The 15,657-nt window shown below is 36.8% G+C and overlaps 1 protein-coding gene across 1 annotated transcript; it reads right to left on the reverse strand.

Annotated features, from left to right (window-relative positions):
• Positions 1 to 8,547: 8,547 nt before the first annotated feature.
• On the reverse strand, positions 8,548 to 9,001 carry LOC108367439 (uncharacterized). The gene is made up of 2 exons (XM_017622051.1): positions 8,804 to 9,001; positions 8,548 to 8,739 (listed from the first exon to the last, which is right to left on the reverse strand). Exons 1-2 carry the CDS (start codon positions 8,999 to 9,001, stop codon positions 8,548 to 8,550), a joined length of 390 nt encoding a protein of 129 aa, XP_017477540.1.
• Between the last annotated feature and the right edge of the window lie 6,656 nt (positions 9,002 to 15,657).

Here is a 15,657-nt window from a genome sequence, read left to right on the forward strand (position 1 = left end):
TTGAAGAAGATGCAGAGTGTTGTCTCCAAGCAGAAAAATGTGTCCATGGACATAAAAACGGGTATGGCCCAAATCGAGGAGAGCCTAGATATACTAAGCTATCTCCGAGAGCAGCGCCGGAAGGGGTCTACCCCTTCCGAGCTGCAGAAAAATGGCCCTGGCTCGCAAAAGAGAGCTCGAACTCGATCCGACTCCCCCACAGGCGAGCTGAAAAAGAAAAAAAATACTACTACTAATAATAATAATAATAGTAGTAAAAATATTATTATTAATAATCCTAATAACAATAATGGTAATAATAATAACAATGCACAGAAAACCCTTGGTCAATAAGGGTGAGGCGACCAGCCGAAAAAAAAGAAGAGGGTGAGAAAAAAGAAGAATCTCGCCAAACTAACCATTAAGCCATCTGAAGGCAAAACCTATGCAGAGGTGCTGGGAACGATACGTGGTAAGCTCCAACCTGAGAAGACGGAGACCGTAATTCGATCTGTTCGGAAAACCCGCGAAGGCGGCGTGCTCATCGAAATGGAGCGCTGTGGCGACCACTCAGCATTTAAGGAAAATGTGTGCGCTGCCATTGGCCAGCTTGGAGACGCCCGTATGGGCATGGACTGCCTAACCATGGCCCCTCGCTGTAAACTCGCGAGAACAAAGATTGGCCGTGGTGGAAATCGACGAATTGCCAGGCCGGACTCTTATTGAAAGGGGAAGCTGCGAGTAGGTTGGATTATCTGCCGCGTCCGAGAGCGCGCGGATGTCCAAAGGTGTTTCCGCTGTCTGGGGTATGGCCACAAAAAGGCGGCATGCAAAGGCCCAGACAGAAGCAGTTCATACTGGAAATGTGGTCAGCAGGGCCACATAGCCTCTGCATGTAAAGAAAGCCCAAGCTGCTACCTGTGCTCAGCAGGAGATGGACAGAAAAATGCCAATCACCTGCCCGGGTCGGGAGCGTGCAAGGCCTTCAGGGATGCCCTTGCTGAGGCTAAGACAAAGCTTTGGAGAATATGATTAAATTTATACAAGGCAATATGAACAGGAGTAGGGTAGCTGATGACCTGCTGGACCAATTGGTTCTTGAACAAAGAGCAGACGCTGTCCTCATCAGTGAACCCTATATAACAAAGGAAACCTGGCATGTTGACCAATCAGTCTCGGCCGCGATATGGATTGCTAACCCCAACCATCGCGCAGAGAACAGCGGGGTCGGACGCTGCTACGTCTGGGTTAAAATGGCGCAAATCACTCTGGTGAGCTGTTACCTGTCTCCAAACGACACAGTTCTTGTCTTCAGGGAAAAGCTCGAAGACCTTGAAGACGAATTGCGCGATATAACCGGCCACATAATTGTTGCTGGAGATTTCAACGCAAGAGGCGTGGAATGGGGTATGCCCCAAACAAACACCAGGGGAAGACTGGTCCTTGAAATGGCAGCCCGCATGACGTGACCATGGCGTGACCATCCTCAACACCGGAACGACCCCTACATATCGAAGGCCGGGTTTTCGATACTCTATCCCTGACATAACCCTGGTCTCAGCAAGCCTTCTTCGAAGGGCTGACGGATGGAGAGTGATGGAAGACCTGAGTGGTAGCGACCACAACTACATCACCTTCCAAGTCACTGACATAACGCGAGGGCAAACACGTAGTATCCCTCGCAGGAAACCAGGATGGAACCCGTCTAGGGTCGATGTTCGCAAGTTCGATACGTCACTCCTAGCAGATTCCCAAGGTATTTCACCCACAACGGGAGAGATCCACAACAGGGAGTCTTGTACTAAGCTGGTCGAAGAAACTATGCGCTGCATTCACCGGGCATGCAAAGCCTCAATGCCACAGAGGAGAGCATGGTCAGGTAAAAAGCAGGTATACTGGTGGAATGACCGAATCGCTGAGCTGCGAAGGGCCTGCCATAGAATGCGGAGACTCGCAACGCGCGCTCGTGGTAGACCTGATGCGCTGACCAGAGCAGCAGCCTACAAAAGCGCTAAGAAAGCACTTGGGGCCGACATACAGAAGAGTAAACGGAACTGCTGGAAAGCGCTATGTGACGAAGTGTATCGCGATCCCTGGGTCCAGGGATACAAAATAGTGATGAAAAAGTTCACCTTCAGATATTTCTTTATTGGTGCGGGGGAATACTTCACGACCGGATGCCGACGATTTGGGTATCGCTCTGCATAGTCTTTGAGCAGCTCTGGCATTACAGCAAGCTTCACCGTAAATTAGGTGAATATCCTCATATTCATGCGACGTATACTGCGTGTTCTCTGTCATAGTATTAATAACACAATGTTCGAAGGGTCTAATTTCACAAAATCCACTTTCATTATTTCCGGTAAGTAACACAAAATAATGTCAGGAGCAAGTAATAATGTACCTTTGTATTATTTAGCATGTGATTGGTCGGTAACAAGTCCAACTTAAATTTAAACCTATTAAATACATTCTAGCGTGTCTCAGTCCTTTACCCACAAAAGCGGCTATCACTTTTTTTTTTCTATTCGCAAAAGTATGAGTGACACCTTTCTAAAATATCTATTAAATGAGCAATTTTTTTATGTAATGTAAAGTTATAGCTCAGTACATTTTTTTTTCACCAGAGATAGTCAAAGTTGGGGAAGAAAATATCAAAAAGTTAAAAGTCCCAATATAGTCCTAATTTTATAATGGTTCCTTAATATATTTTAACTACATTGCATTTGAGTATGGAGAAGCAACTATCTGAAAGTATTTTACATAAAAAATTTATTAAGTATAGCCTTGTTTGTTGATCAGTTAAAGAAAATACATGAAAAGGCACGATTTTTTTTTATTCAACAAAATTTAAATATTTCAATAACGGTGACACTTTTACGTGAAAAATTTTTGCTTATCAGGGAGCGCACCACCCCACCTGCCTTCTCCTCAAGTTTGGCAGGTTGCTTCTGGGGCACCCTGTATGTATATATGTATATACATATGGGTGTTTCCATGAAAATGTCAACCAGTACTGAAAAAATAAAAACAACTGAAAAGGGTTTTTAAGACGAATTAATAAGAGGAAAATACTCGAATTTTTATATTATAGAAGTATTTCAGCTTATTGGAATTTTAAAACTCAAAAATGGAAGAGTAAAACTGAATGTCTCTTCGACTCAGTTTTCTCTAATGAAATGAACTATTTTCTCTTTCCTATTAACTAAATTAAGAGATTTGAAACATTACAATTACATCTTAAAATCAAATTTGCAATAACAACTAACTATAAAAATGAGAAAAAGGAGAAGTTAGAGCTCGAATAACGGTAATTTTTTTATTTGCTTCTGATAGTATTCTAATGTCGCGTACGTTATGCAAAAACATTGTTTGTCTATGTCATTTGTATATTGGCAGTCGCAGGTAATGCAGATTACAATTCTTAAGCGAGAATTCTTCCAGCTAAAGATATACAGTAAAGATTTCTTTGCAACCGAAGTAAAAAAAAAATGTATTACCCTTTAAAGTTTGTCGCATACGTTATTGTAAGTAAGAAAATTTCAATCAAATACATCAAAACCAATGTTAATTGCAAATTTTCCATTTAAATTATTTAGAATAGTTGTAAAATAATGAAACGGTGGCGAGAAGAGTTCTCAATAAATACATTTTATTACTTACGAGAAAAATTGTCGCGTCCGTTATGTCGCGTACGTTATTGTTTTTTTTTTTAATATAAAACTAGCCAGAGATAATTTCTCTTAAAATATGAGAGGATTGTAAAGGTACATTATTTAGCTTAGTTTAGGAGTTTTTAAAGAACAGAAAAACTCCCATGATTCGCAGACTTTCGCATATATGCGTGTTTCCATGAAAATGTAAACCGAAAATGCAAGCAAATGAATTCAAACGGCTTGATAACTTTAAATTTCGTATTCAGATGGCGGAAAAAGGTTTTGAAACCGCGAAACGGTGGAGAGAAGAACTGAAAAAATTTAATTTTGTATGTGTTACTAGTAAAAATATTGTATGGAGGAAAAATCTGTCACGTACGTTATGTCGCGTACGTTATTATAATTTTTTTTTTAATAAAACCTAACCAGAGATAATTTCTATTAAAAAATGGAAGGATTGTAAAGGTACATTATTTAGCTTAGTTTAGGAATTTTTAAAGAAAATAAAAACTCTCATGATTCGCAGACTTTCGCATATATGTATATGTGCTTTAAAACCACTTCCATTTTTGTTGCGTACGTTATCACCCGGTTTTGAACGGATATTTTCCACACCAAAGTTTCGAGGCTGCTTATTTTTTTCTCAAACATAGTACCCTTTGGTTGCAACATAACCGTAATCTTTTTTTTCAGTAACTTCTATTTTTGATAGATTTACGTTACTCTATAAGCGTACGAATGTCGCGTACGGCTGTATGGAAACACCCATATTTAACACATTTTCTTTTTTGCACCGCACCAAACTTGCACACAAATATGGATTTTTATGATTTTAGTTTTTTAAGCAATGAATGCCCTTTTTTATAATTTGTACTTGCGCGCGAGCCGCGGAACTGCGTTTTAATGAAATTTGATTTTTTATTTTCTCGGTTCTTTAAGTGGGTTTCGGCACCATGTTCACTTTCGCGTGAATAAAAGACGGTTGAATTTTTTGATAAGAGATATTTACATTCACTATTTTATTAAACTTCTACCTGGGTATATTACAATATATTTTCAATTGGACGACCGTTTATGTATAAGGATACCAAGCGATTGAAATTTGCATTTTTGACCTTAAGGTTACAGTTTCTTTTCCTAGCTTACATCTCTATGTATGTACAGGTTTGTGTTGAATGTTAAATTTATTAAGCAATTAAAGGTAAGTATTCAAGGTAAGTACTCCATTTTGTAAATTCATTATTACGAACTAATATTAGTTTTAAAATTCAATTAAATTATGACTCATGTCCTCGACATTTGGATAACAAAAAATATTTATTCTTCTCATTAGGCGATTCGGGGTATCCCCTGCAGCCCTTTTGATGACGCCGTATAGATCATCATCAGATGTAGTAGAAAGACGACACAATAATATACACTGTAAAGCTCGAAACATCATTGAGCGCTGTTTTGGAGTTCTGAAGAATAGATTCCGAAGTATAATTGGCTCAAGAGGGCTTCATTAGTCCGCAGAGAAGACAAAACAAATTGTGAATGCATGTTGTGCAATTCACAACATCTGTATATTTTACACAAATTATTTGTCCCTCATCCGAATCGAAGTTGAAGATGCTATTGAGCCAAATGATGAAGACCTAGTACTTGAGGATCTTTCTACAGTAGCAGCTAATATAAAAACACAAATAGCAAACAATTTATAATACAATTTCTCTAAATACACTTTTATTCGCAGAATTCATAGCATTTCTTGTTCATTAATATTAATCCATACTACTATTATTATAAACATAAAAAACGTTGGTTAAATTCAGTCAAATTAATGAATTCTATTCAGTTCAATACTATTGCTAAAAAATTATAAACAGCCAATTCATTTTAGGTACAGAGTACTTGCCATTTGTTCAGCAAAGTTAATTTTTTTTAAATCAACATGTCAAAAAAGAATAGACTCAGAGTGCAAAAAAACCAGTCCCATTTGTTCAACCTTATTTTTTAATTCGATAATTGATTATAAAAGTATGACTCATACTACAAAAATAACTTAATAATAAGAAGTCAGAACTTCAAACTTTTTGCTAACTTTAGGAAAACTGCAAATTTTCATCAAATTTGTCTTCTTTTTAGTCGAAGTTTTCCAATAAAAATGTGATTGAATAGTAGACAGTTTTGAGGAAAATTTGCGGAACGTTTCTAAATTTCGCAAAAAGTTTGAAGCTCTGATTTCTGAAATTATTGTTGTAGAATGAATCATATTTTTATAAAAAATTAGCAAATAAAAAAATTTTCGTTGAACAAATGGCCATACTTTTTTGAATTACTGTACATTTTGATTTAACAAAGTTATCCTTTGTCAAGTGGCTTAGATAAAAAAAAATATATAAATAGGACCCTAAACAAATTTGTCTTGAAACTTTCATTCGCCTGTGCTTGCCTGATTGTGATCTCGAGCAACTCTTTAAGCGTTTCTGCTATGGATCTGGTGGATTCAGTCTGAATCATGGCCGCTTCTACCATTTTTTACGCAGCTTCAGCTTGAATTTTTGCTGCAGAGGCTTGCTCCTTCGCTGACTCGGAAAGTTCTCTTCCGGCTGCTTTGTGGCGCTGATGCTGCAGGTATATGCCTTTTTGGTGTAATGATGGGTGTCACAACCAGTGTTGCCAGGTCTTCGGCATGAGAAAACGTCCCTCTTGGTGTGAAAAAAACGTAATTTCCTATCCAAAAGCGTCTTATTCAAATGCATGTACAAAAAATCGTTCTTATTAAACTTTTATTATATACAAAGGTACATATGTACGTAAGGTATATTAAAATGTCATTTTGACAGAGCACATTTAAAATTCATTGTAATCTGGTTTGAGATCGTTAATATAAAAGTCATTTTATACATACACTTGTGATCAGCTGATTAAGTCATCATCATTTTGATCGACTTTGGCTTTTTCTCTTTCGTTTATTTAATGTTTATTATTTTTCCATTTAAGTCAAGCTCATTATATAACAAACAAAATATAAATCCACATTTCAAACTTTCTGCAAAAAATATAAAAAATCTGCAAAGCTTCAGCTAGATTTTCAACTTTTTATTTCAGTCTAACCACGCCAACTGTGTCAATGAATTTTCATTGATTTTCTGGAAAGTGAAGATAGTTGTGGGAATCTGTAGATAATTATAGAACAAAAATACACTATGGACGGTTTTTCGAAATTGCACTTCGTTTTTGTTTTTTTTGGTATTATAAGAATATTGCAATTTTGAGAGAAAAATTCGTAACTCGCGACCCATTTGATGAAATTTTTTTTGAGAGTTGCTGAAGCTTTTCCCTTTACAATAGAAAGATTTGCAGAATAAAATTTGCAAAACAATTAATTCTTTAATAACAATAATTTAAACAATTGCAATTATTTATATATTCTAGGCCCGCGATTGCAGTGAAATTTTGGCACAATATACTCTAAACTCTTGTTTTTAAGTTCCAAAAAGAAAAAATTGGTATTTCCAATTTTGATAGTCGCTATCTACTTTTTTGTCACTTTTAGGCGTTAAGTAAATAGCAATTTTCATTTAAGCTTGTGTGAGTGATAGCATTTTTATGTTAATCCAAAAAGAAAAAATTGGTCTTTCCAATTTTGACAGTAGCTATCGATTTTTTCTCACCTTTAAGCCTTGAGTAAATAGCTATTTTCATGTAAGCTTGTGTGAGTGATAGCATTTTTATGTTAATTAATGAATAATTATACAAGAACGAACATTATTTAACGTATAACTCGAAACATCAATGTTTATTTACAACTTATGTTTACTTGAGAAAAAAATCAATAGCGACTGTCAAAATTGGAAAGACCAATTTTTTCTTCTTGGAATTTAAAAACAAGAGTTAAGAGTATATTGTGCCAAAATTTCACTGCAATCGCGGGTCTAGAATATATAAATAATTGCAATTGTTTAAATTATTGTTATTAAAGAATTAATTGTTTTGCAAATTTTATTCTGCAAATCTTTCTATTGTAAAGGGAAAAGCTTCAGCAACTCTCAAAAAAAATTGCATCAAATGGGTCGCGAGCTACGAATTTTTCTCTCAAAAATTGCAATATTCTTATAATACCAAAAAAAAACAAAAACGAAGTGCAATTTCGAAAAACCGTCCAAAGTGTATTTTTGTTCTATAATTATCTACAGATTCCCACAATTGTCTTCACTTTCCAGAAAATCAATGAAAATTCATTGACACAGTTGGCGTAGTTTGACTCTTTAGATTTTTAATAATTTTTTTTTCTTGCCGACATTTGGTAAGGGTTTTCGAAAATGCTAAACTACGTTCTGCTAAGAAGGAGTATAGCAATATTTCAGCCTTTTTTGCTTTCATTACATTTTCAATCTTAAAGAAGTCGCCTACTTTTTTCTGACTTTTTACGTTGCTCCAGCTTTTTTGATGCTTTTGCGAGAGTGCGTGTTGCAAGAGATCAGCTCTTCCTGATTTGGCTTTTAATGTGCAATTGCAAACATTACAATAAGCCTCGTACCCTCAAGTGTTTACACAACCAGCCTTTGAACACGGGATTCTTAGTCCAAGAATCCAAAAAAAAGGGCATACCCTTGGTATGCATCATATTTAAGTCATCTGCGTCCAAAGAATAAATATCTTTTGAAGCAACTGCTGCAAAACACAAAGCTTGTAGAGATTTATTAAGAAAATAGTTCCAAATCAGTTCTACATACAAGATTTCGTAACAGAGAAAAATTACTGGGAAGTTAAAAAACGTAATTTTTTACACAAAAAACGTCCAAACGTCAACAGGATACAAAAAACGTCCAAATGACGTTAAAAAGTCAACCTGGAAACGCTGGCCACAACATAACTATTGGGAGCAGCTCATCAGGTGATGGTGGTTGAGGTGATTGGTCAAGGTCTATTGTGGTTTTCGCTTGTTCTGAACTGTACCACTTGGTATGGCCGCTTTTGACACCAGAAAGATCCGGTAGATGGCCTTCTCCAAATCGGTGAGCGGTGAATACCGGAATGGTCCACCACCTGTGGCATGCATGTTGGACGCATTTTCCGCAAATTTCTTCCTTGTGTAGCTTTTAAGATCAGCCCAAATCTGGAAAAACATTACTCAATAGCTCAATTCTTGATACAATTTACTATTTATAAAAAGGAGTTACCTTTTTCCACTCAGTAGCTGTTCTTTGTGGAGGTCCATGTACATTTAATTTATTGGCTAATTCATTCCACTGCAGCTCTACCAGGCTCTTACTCGCACCAAACATTGGAGCGCCTCTTGCCAAGTCTGGATTTTTCTCCAGCTCTTTCACCAGCACATTGAACTGAGCACTGGAAGTTTTTTTGCTTGAATTATCCATTTTAGCGGCTCTCACGATAGCAAAAACCCTTTCGTTTGAATTTGACACTTTTTTTTCTTTATTTGAAGTCGTATTCGTGTTAGAGAATTCACATATGTTACGTTTTCGTTACATAACAATCAGCTGTTATCGACTAGTTACCGCCAGGGTAGCGAATTCGTGTTAGGTAGTACAAATACACGAACAAACGGCTGTTTCGACGAGACGAACGCTCGTCTCGAGATAGAGAATCTGGCTGTAAATCTATGGTTCTATATAATTAAATTTAAAATTCTAAATACTAAGTCAACATTTAATTTATATTCAAATACATTATTATTATTATATGATTTAGAATAAACTTCTATATCATACATCGCTTCCCTATTTTTCTCTATTATAATACTTTAATTTAGTTTTAACTAGCCGACCCGGCGAACTTCGTCCCGCCCATAATTAGATTTTTAATTTAATCGTTTTGGTCTAACATTTTCCAACAGTCCACGATTTCCATTGGCAAATTCATCGGCTAAGATTGTGGTTTGGTGGTCGTTTCCCGCCTTAAATAAACTAACGAAAGTGTTATGTCTATGAAGAAGGTCCACGGCGGCAACAATGATCCGGATCTATAGTGAATTTGCCCTGGAAACTTTATCTTATAGTTGGTGGCATTTTCAAAATGGATGCGTATCCTTGTTCAACAGAAATCCTATAAACGTATATTTGTCTGTGTATTTAGACTTATTTCAGATGAAATACCTTAAAAGCCAGTTTCATGAAAACAAATTATTGAAAAATGATTTTTGTCCGTCAGGTTCCATATTAAATTCAAGTAAAAAAATAAATTTTCATTAAATTGCTTTCATGAAACTGGCTTTTAAGGTATTTGGGTACTGTTTAGTAAGTGGCCCACCTATTTCGGCGTATTGCGTCCAAAGGGGTGACCCGATCCAAAAAAAAATTGCACACACTTGTAGCCAAGAGTCTACCCATTATTTTAACATCCACTATTGTAATTTTTGGTCACTAATTTATTTACAAATTGGGTTTGAAATATGCCCTTTTTTGTAAAATTTGGAAATTAGCGTACATTTATCGCTCCTATTCTCCTTAAAGTAGCCACTTCACCCCTTCGCTTTACACTTTACTCGATTAGTTATAACTTGATATACGACTTTATTATTAACCAATTAATCACAATTCATTAAATAAAAACACCTTCAAAATCACGCGTCTGACTTTGGTTGCAAATTAAATGGCGGAGTTCAGCTGTCAAACTCCGAAATAAGCAAAAGAATGAGAGACAAAAGAAGATAGGATATAACCCAGTAAGCATTAAAAATATACAAAGGTGTTCTCTGCAAAAGGTGTTCAGCTCCTTTTCATCGCAAAACAGAAAGGAGAATTCTACTGCCTGAGGGTTATAATCCCTAAGTGCGGCCGAAGGCCGCCTACGCAGAAAGGTGTTCTCTGCAAAAGGTGTTCAGCCCCCTTTCTTTGGCAACACAGAAGAGAATTCTACGTAGTGAGGGTTATAATCCCTAAGTGCGGCCGAAGGCCGCCTACGCAAAAAGAAGTTCTGCGCTAAAATACTATCATATTACTATTACTACAACATTTCTATCTGTCGCTTTTTTCTTAATTTCACAATATTTTTAGTTAACTTTTTTTCCTTCATTTTTTTTTTAGTTAATTTTTTTTCAAATCGCCTGATAACCAACTTGGGATAATTTCTTTTATTTAAAAATCCCACGGTTTTCGTTAGTTGGGTTATATTCCATTTCAAACTGCTCAGTTTGCCTCGGAAAATGCCGTTTTTACCCCATTTTCAAACGGTTCCCTAGGGGTCTGTGGGAGGTCCCCAAGNTTTTCGTTAGTTGGGTTATATTCCACTTCAAACTGCTCAGTTTGCCTCGGAAAATGCAGTTTTTACCCAATTTTCAAACGGTTCCCTAGGGGTCTGTGGTGGTCCCCAAGGGGGAGGGGGGAGGGGGGCTTTTCGTAAAGTGGCGACTGTCCCCTTTCGAATGAGGGGGGTTTGGGCGGCCATCGCGCGATTTTTTATTCAGGGCTATCACAGAATCCATCGTAGCTTCGATTTTCGTGAAATCTATGAAAGTGCTATCACAGAATCCGAATAGCTACGAACGTAAATTCGAATTTCTTAGAGAGCCTTCATTGAATCCGTTCGTAATGAAGATTCGTACAGATACTCTACGACGAGATTATGCTGTCGGAACAAAATTTAAAATCACTCAATCTTAAAAATAGTAGAANTGGCCAATCCTAACACACAATATACTCAATGGTTCAATAGGCCGATTTAGTCTGGCCTTCACTCGACCTCAGCACCACCTAGCAGCTCTTTTTTGCAATTGGACTGCCTTTACCGTTTTCAATACATGTTTTGAATATTCGCCAAATCGGATCATAAAAAGGATTTTTAGTAATAACTCAACTCCAGCGCCAACTGGCGGGTACAATTGCGAAACTAAACTATCCAGAGACCCACTGAAACACACATACGGCTTGTATGGTAGGTGCCACGCCCCCTTTTCCAATAGGTCCATATTTTCTTAATGACTATGCGATCAATTTCATATATCTCCACACCAAGTTCCAGTACTCTACCAAGAAGAATTCTATAGATATGCAATAAGAAAAATTCGACTTGTATGGGAGGTGCCCCGCTGGTATAAAGTTCCAGTACTCTACCATAAACACTTCCAGAGATACTTATTATGAAAAATTCGGTTTATAAGGGAGGTGACTCGCTCCATTTTCAAATAGACCGAAATTTTATTCATGAGTATGCGATTGATTTCTACTCTACCATGAAGATTTCCAGAGATATACAGTATGAAATATTGCCACGCCCCTTTTCCAATAATTCCAATTTTTCTCCAGGGGTATGTAATTGATTTCATATATTTCCGTACCAAGTTCAAAAATTTCTCTCAAGAGTATGCGATTGATTTCATATACATAGTATCCCCATACTAAGTTCCTATTCTGCTATTTGTAAGGTAGACAAATTCAAGAAACAAATATCATAAAACCTGTTATATGCATGGAGTGGAAGACGATAACAATGTTTAACCGCAGATTAGTGTTAACCAGACATTGAGTAACCGGCCCTAAGAGGTTAGAGTAGTGGTCAGAAAAATCATTATTGCGATATTTTCCCAATAGTTTCATTGCTAAACTCACTTGTACATCACCAGCTAGATGACATGTGTGAGCGAGTGAGCATACTATAAGGCAAATGCGCCCGTGTGTATGCAAGAAAGGGATGCACTATCACACGCCCGGAGAAGTGGTCACTTTTTTCCCCAAGCCCATACAAAANACTCTTTTTTTGCAATGGTATTGTTTTTCCAATTGTCAATACATATCTCGAATANGTACAATTGCGAAACTAAACTATCCAGAGACCCACTGAAACACACATACGGCTTGTATGGTAGGTGCCACGCCCCCTTTTCCAATAGGTCCATATTTTCTTAATGACTATGCGATCAATTTCATATATCTCCACACCAAGTTCCAGTACTCTACCAAGAAGAATTCTATAGATATGCAATAAGAAAAATTCGACTTGTATGGGAGGTGCCCCGCTGGTATAAAGTTCCAGTACTCTACCATAAACACTTCCAGAGATACTTATTATGAAAAATTCGGTTTATAAGGGAGGTGACTCGCTCCATTTTCAAATAGACCGAAATTTTATTCATGAGTATGCGATTGATTTCTACTCTACCATGAAGATTTCCAGAGATATACAGTATGAAATATTGCCACGCCCCTTTTCCAATAATTCCAATTTTTCTCCAGGGGTATGTAATTGATTTCATATATTTCCGTACCAAGTTCAAAAATTTCTCTCAAGAGTATGCGATTGATTTCATATACATAGTATCCCCATACTAAGTTCCAGTACTCTAGCATGAACATTTCGGCGTTCGGTGTAAATTAGGTTTATATGGGAGGTGCCACGCTCCTTTTTCAAATAGTCCGAATTTTTCTTCATGAGTATGCGATTGATTTCATATATCTCCGCACCCAGTTCCAGTGCTGTACCATGAACACTTCCAGAGAAATGCAGTATGAAAAATTCGTATTGTATGGGAGGGCCCACGCGCTTTAACAATACCTAAAATTTTTCTCAAGAGTATGCGATTGATTTCGTATACATAGTACCTCCATACCAAGTTCCAGTACTCTACAATGAACATTTACAGAGATATACAGTGTGAAAAATTCGGCTGTATATGAGGTGCCACGCCCCTTTTCCAATAGCTCCCATTCATATATTTTCGTACCAAGTTCAAAAATTTTACCATGAACGCTTCCACTACTTACTTTGGTTAGGATTAGACATGGGTTAGCCAAGGATAAGAGACATAAGCTTCTTAAAAGTAATAAGGGATTTGATTCTTTTTAATTTTGAGTTGCGTCGTTATTGCAGAGGACCATCGGCATGTGAATTCATATATTTCGATAATGAAATAAATTCGAGCATAAATAAGATTTTTAATTACATATACATATTATTTTTCCTGTTATCAATACATATTTTGAATCTGAGGATAATCGGACCATAAACCCGATTTTTAGTAATAACTCGACTCCAACGCCACTTGGAGACTCTTTTTTTGCAATGGTATTGTTTTTCCAATTGTCAATACATATCTCGAATATGAGACGAATCGGACCATAAACACGATCTTTAGTAATAACTCGACTCCAGCGCCACCTGGCGGCTCTTTTTTTGCCGTGGTATTGTTTTTCCTATTGTCAATACATATATCAAATATGAAGCGAATCGGACCATAAATACGGGTTTTACTAATAACTCGACTCCAGTGCCACCTAGCGGCAGTTTTAATAGTTATTCTGCTATTCGGAAGGTAGGCAAATTCAAGAAACAAATATCATAAAAATCGGTCCAGCNAACAATACCTAAAATTTTTCTCAAGAGTATGCGATTGATTTCGTATACATAGTACCTCCATACCAAGTTCCAGTACTCTACAATGAACATTTACAGAGATATACAGTGTGAAAAATTCGGCTGTATATGAGGTGCCACGCCCCTTTTCCAATAGCTCCCATTCATATATTTTCGTACCAAGTTCAAAAATTTTACCATGAACGCTTCCACTACTTACTTTGGTTAGGATTAGACATGGGTTAGCCAAGGATAAGAGACATAAGCTTCTTAAAAGTAATAAGGGATTTGATTCTTTTTAATTTTGAGTTGCGTCGTTATTGCAGAGGACCATCGGCATGTGAATTCATATATTTCGATAATGAAATAAATTCGAGCATAAATAAGATTTTTAATTACATATACATATTATTTTTCCTGTTATCAATACATATTTTGAATCTGAGGATAATCGGACCATAAACCCGATTTTTAGTAATAACTCGACTCCAACGCCACTTGGAGACTCTTTTTTTGCAATGGTATTGTTTTTCCAATTGTCAATACATATCTCGAATATGAGACGAATCGGACCATAAACACGATCTTTAGTAATAACTCGACTCCAGCGCCACCTGGCGGCTCTTTTTTTGCCGTGGTATTGTTTTTCCTATTGTCAATACATATATCAAATATGAAGCGAATCGGACCATAAATACGGGTTTTACTAATAACTCGACTCCAGTGCCACCTAGCGGCAGTTTTAATAGTTATTCTGCTATTCGGAAGGTAGGCAAATTCAAGAAACAAATATCATAAAAATCGGTCCAGCCGTTCTTGAGTTATAAATGGAGTAACTAACACGACTTTGCTTTATATATATAGATATCTAAACCCCTTCTTTCATATTCCTGTTGGTTTTGGTGTTGCTTCATTATATATTCCTCAATTTCCCAGCCACAAAGTGATAGAAATTGTCCGTTGTCATCCTCTTCATCCCATGTTGTGTTAAAGAAAGCATGGGCTGCTCTGACTGGGATGCACAAAACCTGTAACCGTGGACCCTTATCTTCATCTTCAATACATATGTAAGGGTTTTCCATGTCTTTAAAACACAACATCTCCAGTTCGTAATCGAAGTTGTACTCCCCATAATGCTCGCTAATGAGGATTCGATTAATTCCAGGCATGATGTGCTTTATAAGTATCTTTAAATAAAGTAATAATTTCTGATGTACAGTATTGGCATTGTTCATCGAGCAAGTATGGGCAAGAGCGCAGTTTTCGGGTGTGCCGCAAATGCCCAGTTTCCCGTTTGCACCGATGTATTTTAATTAAAAGAAAGTACACAAGGAAGTTTGTATTAACAAATAGAATTTACAATGGTTTTATTGCTTAATATATTAATAGGTACAATTGTATTTTCAGGTTACGTTATATATGTATATAGTTGGATGAGGCGATGAAAATTTGGTGCCACTGACGTCTTCTCAAAAGGATGTTCGGAAAACAAGTAACAGTCCGTTCTTTTCTTTTTAATGACGTTAGCCCATCGAACGGCTTTCTATGCAAGGGAAATTTTAACATAGCTAGCGTTCGACAATAGAAAGCAGTTAACTGTTGTCTTATGTACAAATGTTAAATATTAGGGTGGCTCTTAAATTGCATATTTAAGACGCTGGCCTTAACATGCCGGCCCCTTGCGGCAAGCAATCTGGAAATTTACGTTTTAAGGTCACCAAGTTTC

Source organism: Rhagoletis zephyria, unplaced genomic scaffold (genome assembly GCF_001687245.7).
Source record: "Rhagoletis zephyria isolate East Lansing unplaced genomic scaffold, Rhagoletis_zephyria_1.1 Rzeph_scaffold_02686, whole genome shotgun sequence".
NCBI classification, from domain to species: domain Eukaryota; kingdom Metazoa; phylum Arthropoda; class Insecta; order Diptera; family Tephritidae; genus Rhagoletis; species Rhagoletis zephyria.